At 43.7% G+C, this 9,407-nt stretch overlaps 1 protein-coding gene across 3 annotated transcripts in view; it reads left to right on the forward strand.

The window, feature by feature from the left end:
• LOC141765132 (glycine receptor subunit beta-like) overlaps positions 1-5,822 on the forward strand; it is a 68,481-nt gene extending 62,659 nt beyond the window's left edge. For all 3 annotated transcript variants that reach the window (XM_074631103.1, XM_074631105.1, XM_074631104.1), the window contains 2 exons: positions 1,267-1,425; positions 2,745-5,822. In XM_074631103.1, the coding sequence (XP_074487204.1) occupies positions 1,267-1,425; positions 2,745-3,038 (453 nt within the window). In that variant the 3' untranslated portion in view covers positions 3,039-5,822. The remainder of the gene's footprint in view (positions 1-1,266; positions 1,426-2,744) is intronic.
• Positions 5,823-9,407: the final 3,585 nt, after the last annotated feature.

Consider the following 9,407-nt stretch of genomic DNA (forward strand, 5'->3'; position numbering starts at 1 on the left):
CAGTATTTTTCCCAAGGGCAGTATATAGATGAGAAAGGCAGAGGACGCCAGAGGTAACACAGCTGATATCGGAGGTGAAATTTCCAAGAACAACATATTCCTGTCTTCCTGTGAGGTAGGAATGGAAAAAATCCATGCCAGTGGCTGTAATTCCCAGCTCCCGAAGGTGCTGAAGCAGGATGCCATGGTCCACCGTATCAAACACTGAACTTAAGTCCAGCAAAATGAATAAGCTGGGGGAGCCAGAGTCTGCAGCCATTAGGAGGTAATTTACTACCCTCACCGGAGCAGTGTCAGTACTGTGGGATGGTCTGAAACCAGACTGGATGGTTTCATAAAGCTAGTGGGAGTGGAGATGATCATGCAGCTGGAGGATGACAACCTTTTCCAGGGCTTTTGCTAAAAAAGGCAGGTTTGAAATGGGACGGTAGTTAGAAAGAACCTCAAACTTTGATGGCTGCCAGTTTAAGGGAGGGGGCTGCCAAAAATGCCAAAATGGCTCGACTTCCGGGTTGAAAAGTTCTCGGATCTTCCGGTGATCTTACGCATCCATTGGGCCCATAGAGCAGGCGCAGTAGCGTCCGCTTGGTCACAGCCGTTACGCTGTCGTCACAGCTTGCTAACTCCGCCTCCCAGCCCTCGCTCCAGTCTGGGTCTCATTCACATGAACGGATGAAGGGAAATAACTCTGGATTCAGCTATTAGTGCATTTTACACCTTTTAGGACCTAATGATTTAAATAAGGACTATTCTAGTGTTCATACTGGGGAGTTGATTCACCTAAAAAAATGGTATCAACGACTGGCGCTCTTCCTGGTGGCTTGGTTCACGCGCGCGCGCGCACACACACACACACACACACACACACACACACACACACACACACACAGTGAAGTCAGTGAACAGCTGATCAGACAGTACAATATTGAACAATGATATCGGACATCGCAGATTTTTCTCATATCGTGCAGGCCTAGCGTTGTTAGCTACCTGTTCATTGAGTGTGTGTACTGATGAGGTGTGAAGAGGGCAATTTTGTTTGCCAAATGGTCAACAATTTTAGACAAATCATAAATGTGCATTTGGCCTAGAGTAATGAAGAGAAGTCTTGAACTTGAGAAAAAGCTTTTGGACATCAAGTGTCCTGAACTTTCTACTGTTATCAGTCTCTCTGTAGGCAAGCCCTGTATTTCTCACTCTCTCCCTCTTTTTTTCTCTCTTTCTCTCTACCTCTCTCTCTGTCGGTTTTCCCCTCTTTCTCTGTAGGTGGCGCTGAACAGTCCCAAACTGATTGAGGAGGAGAAAGCCAAAATGGCCGCGAAGGAGAAAGCTTTGCAAGAGAAAGAAGGAAAGATGGCTTCAAATAAAACTAACAACACAGTGAATGGGACTGGTGGAACACCCATACATGTCAACACTCTGCAGGTAAACACAACTTGGCCAAACTCGACCAAATATATTCGGATGCATGAATATATTTCTGTCGCATACATTAATTGTAGTAGGCATCACATAAAAGATAGGCAGAAGATACTTTATTCATCCCAATTCAGGTGTACAGTAGCTCATTAGCAAATAAATATAGATTACTTAAAAGCAAAGTCATCTTAATATGATAATAAATATATATATTAGATAAAAGGTGCCAATAAAATAAAGAAAGTACCGCAGAGTCCTTGGAAGATTAGCCTATTACACAGTGTCCAGTGGGTAAGGGTTGTGGGAATGGGGGAGAGTTGATGAGGAACATGAGTTTGGATTAAATTGAACTAGTGCCCCAGCAGGAATTTTTAAAGGGACTGTTTGTAACTTCTTACACGTATAAATCATTGCGGGTCGGTGTCCCATGCGCACTCGCGCGTGGCTACGCTGTTCAGACACAGACTCCAATACAAACTACACGGAAGCACCAAAACCGCGAAGTTGTATCTATTGAAGCTTGTCTGTTAAACAGTGTTGGCCGCGGTCGGAGGACGCGGGGGAGACTGTAGCTTTGGTCTCCAGGGCCGGGGTCTCTGCTGTACTCTGCTCCTCTGCCTGCTTGCCTTCACTCACACACCGCGCTCGTTCTCGCTCTTTCACTCCACCTCTCACGTACATGCGCGCACACTCCACACTGCAGAAGACTTCGTAGCTCTGAGAATATCTAGTGAATCTAGTGGATGTTTGTGCAGAAATAACTGCTGCAGCTCCTCCAGACCAACAGAGGTTTCCCGTGTCTTGTGAAGTGACGGGGCTCCGCAGAGAGAAACGTTATCATCTCCGACCAAAACTCCGGTGTCTCCCCTGTTCCCTCCGGCCGCGGTCGGGAGGCTGAAGCAGGAAAAGCCAACACTAGTATCAGCATTGATTCATGGAGAGACCTTGGTCTGGTCAGCTAACATTACTGCCAAGCAGCTGAAATATAGAGTGATATTGTGCTTTTAGCTGACGTGTGTCGCCTCACTGTTTTGATCGATGCTTGTTCATGTCTATGTAGAGCGAGCACAAGCGCGAGCATCAGGACGTTGACTTGACTTAACGGCCACAGGTGTCGCTGTTAACAAGCAATTTCTGATTCTTACAAACAGTCTCTTTAATGTATAATAGAAAGAATAATGGCCCCAGCATGCTCCCCTGGGGGACCCTGGACAGAAAGCTGTAAGACAAGACTTAAACCATTTAACGATTCTGTCTTTATACAGCTAATGCCATGAGTGACAATATCAAATGACTTTATGCAGTCAGTTTCTCTCTTTTACCAGGTGGTAGAAACTCGCTGTAAGAAAGTTTGCACCTCGAAGTCGGACCTTCGCTCCAACGACTTCAGCATCGTGGGATCTTTACCTCGAGACTTTGAACTTTCAAACTTTGACTGTTATGGTAAACCGGTTGAAGTGTCGGGGGCCCTCAAGTCCCAGAACAAAGCCAATAAGAAACCACCACCACCCAAACCTGTCATCCCTGCTGCTGCCAAACGCATTGACCTCTATGCAAGAGCCCTCTTCCCCTTCACCTTCCTCTTCTTCAATGTCGTCTACTGGTCTGTTTATCTGTGAGAGGGCGAAGAGGAGAGCGGGGTGAAAATAAAGTGGTTTATCTCCTGCAGTTTCTCGCCATACTGATAATGAATCTACATTGAACTTACAAATTACATAGCAAATTCATATATTGAACACATACTATTTCAGAGCCATGTTTGCAGAGCTGCGGAGACTGCTGTGATCCCTGGAAGGAACTGTAAATCACCATGACTACAAATTCTTGGGGCTGTTGGTTTGAGTGCCCTTTAATCCAGGCATTAAGTAGGCTCTGCATGTGTAAAGTAAACCCTGCTGTGGCGACACCAATAAACCTACACTGTTCATTAGACATACATGCTTTTCACTGGGGGTAAGGTTACTGGTAACACTTTATGTTAAAGGTATAGAAGTCCAAAATGGCCAGTAGTAACTAAAAAAGACATTAGAAAATAAATGTAAGAATATAACCTGGGAAAAAAAAGTTCGGAAACTTGTGTTTGGTGGATTATATCTCTGTTGTTACAATGCTAATTGGCATTGTATTTTACATCGTTGGAAAGCCTGTTTATTTACCTTCACAATGATGTCCAACTTGTAAGGATCATGCATTTGTGGGTTGAGCAGCATAGCTGATTATATGGGTAGCGCCCAAGAAAAATTTGCCAAAATGCTCTGCCAATGGTAAACAGTGTATTCTCATAAGGCCTGCAATGACTGCCCTTCACCGTCAGGCCCATTTGGGCTGGTGTCGACAACACAGACAATGGAACCTGAACATGTGGGGGAATGTCATGTTCAGTGATGAGTCCAGGTTCTGTCTGCGAAAGTTGGATGGCAGGGTCAAAGTATGGAGACGACGCGGAGAACGCTATGCTGATTGTTGAACCGATGGAGGAACAGCTTTTCGTGGGGGCAGTGTCATGGTGTGGGGGGGGGGGGGGCATCTCCCTCACTGGCAAAACAGGGCTTGTCATCATTGAAGGCCATCTCAATGCAGGGAGATATCGGGATGAGATTCTGCAGCCAGTGGCGATCCCATATCTCCACAATCTGGGACCTAACTTCATCCTCCAAGATGACAACGCTCGCCCCCACAGAGCCAGGGTTATCACAGACTACCTCCACAATGTGGGAGTAGAGAGAATGGAACGGCCTGCCAAGAGTCCAGACCTCTACCCAATTCAACACTTGTGGGATCAGCTTGGGCGTGCTGTACGTGTTAGAGTGACCAACACAACCACGCTGGCTGACCTGCATCGAATCCTGGTTGAGGAATGGAACGCCATCCCACAGCAACGTGTGACCAGATTGGTGACCAGCATGAGGAGGAGGTGCCAGGCTGTTGTGGCTGCGTATGGATCTTCCACCGCTACTGAGGCTCCTGACGGTGTATTAAATGAATAAAGTGTAGTCTAGCCAATATGTCTTGTTTGTTCCTTGTTACTGATAGAGAGTTCAATCATCCAATCCACAAAACAACTCAAAACGAGAGTCAATTCCAACAGGACAATACACTGTTTACCATTGGCAGAGCATTTTGGCAAATTTTTCTTGGGCGCTACCCACATAATCAGCTGTGCTGCTCATCCCACAAATGCATGATCATTACAAGTTGGACATCATTGTGAAGGTAAATAAACAGGCTTTCCAACGATGTAAAATACAATACCAATCAGCATTGTAACAACAGAGAAAAAATACAACAAACACAAGTTTCCGAACTTTTTATTTCCAGTTAACAAAGAATAAATGAATAAATATATTGTAAAATATATATACAGTATATATACTGTATATATGCAATTCAATAAATTCTTCAAACGTATAACGTCTGTTATTTCATCATCATAACAGTGCAATTGGAGTTAATTTTTTCCCATTGAAACAGTTCTCATTTTGAAAGATTATAGGTGCCACCATTACATAAATCCTCTTGAACAAGACACTTTTAATATTATAACAAGATATTTCTCATGTTGTATGACATATTGTCATTATTATACTTGTATAGGAGGTAAATGTTTCTGGTTAAAGCTGTAAAAAAAAAAAAATTGGTTTGTTCTAATGACAAAAGTTGTGGTATGGTTATAATGTTGAAAGGACTTTACACAAAGGAGAGGAATGTTCCGTCAGAGCAAGAAACTAGAAAATGCATTTCCTGCAGAAAATATGTGTGAATGCTGATGTTGTGCCCTTAAACAGGAAATAGTGAGAGAGAAGGATGAAGAAATCACACACGCAGCTCTCGCCTTCACTGTCTTTGTATTGAGTTACATTTGAAATGTAATGCAATGTAAACAAAACTCACACATTTGGACATCACAACTCAGTTTCAGGAGCACCGTGATCATGACTAAATTACACTTTTAAAAAGGTACTGTTTGTAACTTCTTACACCTATTAATCAATCCGGGTCGGTGTCCCATGCGCACTCGAGTGTGTCTACGCTGTTCAGACTCAGACTCCAACACAAACTACACGGAAGCACCAAAACCTCTTGGGTGTATCTAGTGAAGCCCGTCTGTTAAACAGTGTTGGCCGCGGTCGGAGGACGCGGGGGAGACCGTAGCTTTGGTCTCCAGGACCGGAGTCTCTGCTGTACTCTGCCTGCTTGCCTTCACTCACACACCGCGCTCGTTCTCGCTCTACTCTCACGTGCATGCGCGCACACTCCACACTGCAGAAGAGTTAGTTTAGCTCTGAGAATATCTAGTGAATGTACAGTGGACGTTTGTGCAGAAATAACTGCTGCAGCTCCTCCAGACCAACAGAGGTTTCCCGTGTCTTGTGAAGTGACGGGGCTCCGCATAGAGAAACGTTATCGTCGGCCGCGGTCGGGAGGCTGAGGCAGGAAAAGCCAACACTAGGATCAGCATTGATTCATGGAGAGACCTTCGTCTTGTCAGCTAACATTACTGCCAAGCAGCTGAAATATAGAGTGATATTGTGCTTTTAGCTGACGTGTGTCGCCTCACTGTTTTGAGCGATGCTCGTTCATGTCTATGTAGAGCACTCTTACTGCTCTCACTCTCAAACATTCTTACAAACAGTCCCTTTAACTGTTTCAAAATGTTCTCAATTCTAATACAGCAATACAATATAAGTCTCTCTTATGGAATGTATTTTAACTTTTTAAGCTCACTCGACACATGAATTCACCTCCAACAGTTATAAAACTGCAGACAGATATGAATGTAACAGTGCCTTGCTTAAATGCCAACGACAAGGTGAACAGACGGACTCTACGACGGGACCACGAGGCCTCCGGCAGCTAGCTTACATATAGACAGAGTTAGCTAGAAACTTTCAAACAGTTCTATAATGAACAACAACGTAATACAAATTCTTAACGTGCTTTTACAACGGTACCGTGCTTTGTGAACGTTATTTTCCTTAAACGGGGGAAATAGTGAAAGAGAAGGATAAAGAAATTGCATACGCAGCTCTTGCCTTCACTCGTCTCTATATCGAGTGAGGAGGAGGAGCCCCCCGAGGCATTACCAACAGATCAACCCACACAGACAAGAATCTGCGTCACCTATCTGCATTACTCCTCTTTCTGTTTCACTGCATGTGTGCTGCATAGTCTCAACAATGACCAGTATTGGTGCACATTTACATCCAAAAATGTATTTACATGCCCTGAAAATGATACAATAATAACTGAGACAACAAAGAAATTAGCTTTTCTCCAAATAAATGAATTAAGCCTGAAAATGAATTATTCGTGTCTGTCACATACTTGTCTGTCACACTGACAGTTTAAATGAATTGCAAAGCATTGCTTAAAGTACAGAAATCTTAAAGTGTATTGCACTGCACTCCTAAAAATCTGAATTGTAAAACTGGCAGAGTTGAAAGCTGAACTGCAAGACCTAAAGAAGCCAAGAGCTTAATATATAATATAATTATATATACATATATTCATATGATGCATACATTGCTAGAAAAGCTAGGAGCTAAACTGTAATACTGTCCAAGGTGGAAGTTCAAATGAATTAACTTGTTAGAAAGTGGGTAAGTTATTAGATTAGTTAGCCAAGTTGTGAGACAGGAAGTAATATTTGGGCCGAACAATCCTTGACAACAAGTCGTTAGAAAGTAGAAAGATGGAGAGAACGGACACGGAGCCTGGAATGAAGACATGATAACTATACTAGACTAAACTATAACATACAGTCAATCTATGCACTCTGATGTCGATCAACCAATAGGTGAAAAGTTGACCCCATGACACACTTTGAATGATGTCAAGTCAAGTCAATTTTATTTGTAAAGCCCAAAATCACAAATTTGCCTCAAGGGGCTTTACAATCTGTACAGGATACGACACCCTCTGTCCTTTACAGTGCGACCCTCTCATCAGGTAAGGAAAAACTAAATCTCCTGGAGGACGGAGGTCCAGGTCGGCTGATGGTCCAACACAGAGAAGCCTGAGTAAAAGAAGATAGAGAGGCACACAGCAGTGCTTGTGGGACATAAACAACAGAAGGTTATTGAGAGGCAATAGCTTAAAATTAATATTATTCTTGTCGGCAGGACTAATGAAACTTATGAGGCAGTTCAGTCAGGAAGACCCTCCTTACACTCTCATTCATTCACAACCTTACTGTCTCTCTCTCTCTCTCTCTCTCTCACTGGCTCCTACTCTATCAGCTGACTGTGGGTGTTTCACTCTCAGATATCGTTGCAATCGAATCCCTCACGGCAAGAACCGACGTGATTCAAAGTCATCTGATCGATCCACACCCATAAATGTTCAGCGTGTTTCATCCAAACCATTTCCTCAAACGGATCCAGTACTTGTAGATCATCTAGCTGCTTTGTAACTAGTTTTCGAGGTGCTTGTCCACACTGTAACACTGTTTCATTCTCTCTGCGCATCCACTGCTCACGGGGATCCATTACCATAAATTCTGTAATAGCGGTGGGCCTCTATTAGTCTACAAGGTAACAGATTGAAGCAGTGTTATTATTCGAGATGGGCCGTATATTCCCTCTGTTTCATAAGGGTCCGTGAAAATATAGCAAACTCCCGGTTGCATAGGTATAACATCAAGAAGTCATAGCCTACAATTATCACTTTGCATCATTCATAAAGCATCACACTTTATGTGGAACTGAAGCTTAAAGCGAAAGTACAGACAGGAGGACCCTTAAACACTGTCATTCACAACCTTTCTGTCTCTCTCTCTCTCTACTGGCTCCTACTCTATCAGCTGACTGTGGGCGGTTCACTCTTAGATGACCAAACAGAGGCTGTATTCGAAACCGCATACTATATTAGTAGTACGTACTGATTTGGCCAAAATGTAGTATGCAGTATGCGAACAAAAGTGAAATCTACAGTATGCCAAAAATACCTGGATGTCGTACTGATTTGGAATAAATCTCCAGTATGCATCGGACCAGTCTACCTCGCCTACTGTAAACCCACAATGCAAAGCGCTGGACCACTACAGGCTACAACAACAGCAGCCAAAAACGTAACATTTACATTTTTTGTAGCCATTTCATCACTAAATTCACTTCTGAGTTTTTGAGGCGAGAAATCAACTGTGTAGATTATTAATATCGGCAGTTTTACGAAGTTAGATGGCGAATTGAACATTTGCTCCACTGTTGTTGGAGTTTAGAAGCTCCACAAAATGCCAAGTGACGGCCAGCTAGCGTCTGCCGGAGTCGCTGCCAGCAAGCTGGGTAGTCACACTCAGAGACCCCGCTGTGAACTGCTGGAGCTCTCTAGAGACCGGTCTGTAGACCAGAGGCTTTTATTTCCTTGTTGACGGTTAGTTTGTTTAAATATCACAACACAGATGTCCATTATAAATTAACAGGAACCTGTGGTCATCTGGCTTTTTGGAGTTGAAAAGCTCCACAATCGCCCGCGGGCATAGCTCGCTGGAGAGCCGGCCAGTCGCTCACAGACCGGCTACAGAGCAGCAGAGTGGCGAGGGAAAAAGCAGCCTCTGATGGGTCAGAGAGATACCTGCTGAGACAACATGACACTTTTTAACATTACTCTAATATCTGGAGGGAGTTCAGTCCTCTGTTTAGTTGCTGGAACTGAAAAAGCAGTTTGATTAACGTAAATGTTGTGGATCAATGTTTTATATTTCCCGTCTCCCCTCGTTGATGATCCTGTTTTTCTCACTTCATTATGAGCTGTTAGAATAACTAGTTTAAACCTGCAGTGTTGTGTTCTAGTTCCCAAAACGTGGACTCAAGTGCAGCACACAAAACGAGAGTCTTTAAAGTGAACAAAATAATATTTATTTTGCAACAAGCAAAGGTTCCAGGTTGATCCAGGAGCAGAGTGCAGGCGTGAGCAGGCAGGTAGGTAGCAGCCACAGCTGGCAGGTAACAGACCTGAGCACAGAGCAAACAACAAAACACGAGATAAGT

The sequence above is a fragment of the Sebastes fasciatus genome, chromosome 3 (genome assembly GCF_043250625.1).
Source record: "Sebastes fasciatus isolate fSebFas1 chromosome 3, fSebFas1.pri, whole genome shotgun sequence".
In the NCBI taxonomy this organism is placed as follows: Eukaryota; Metazoa; Chordata; class Actinopteri; order Perciformes; family Sebastidae; genus Sebastes; species Sebastes fasciatus.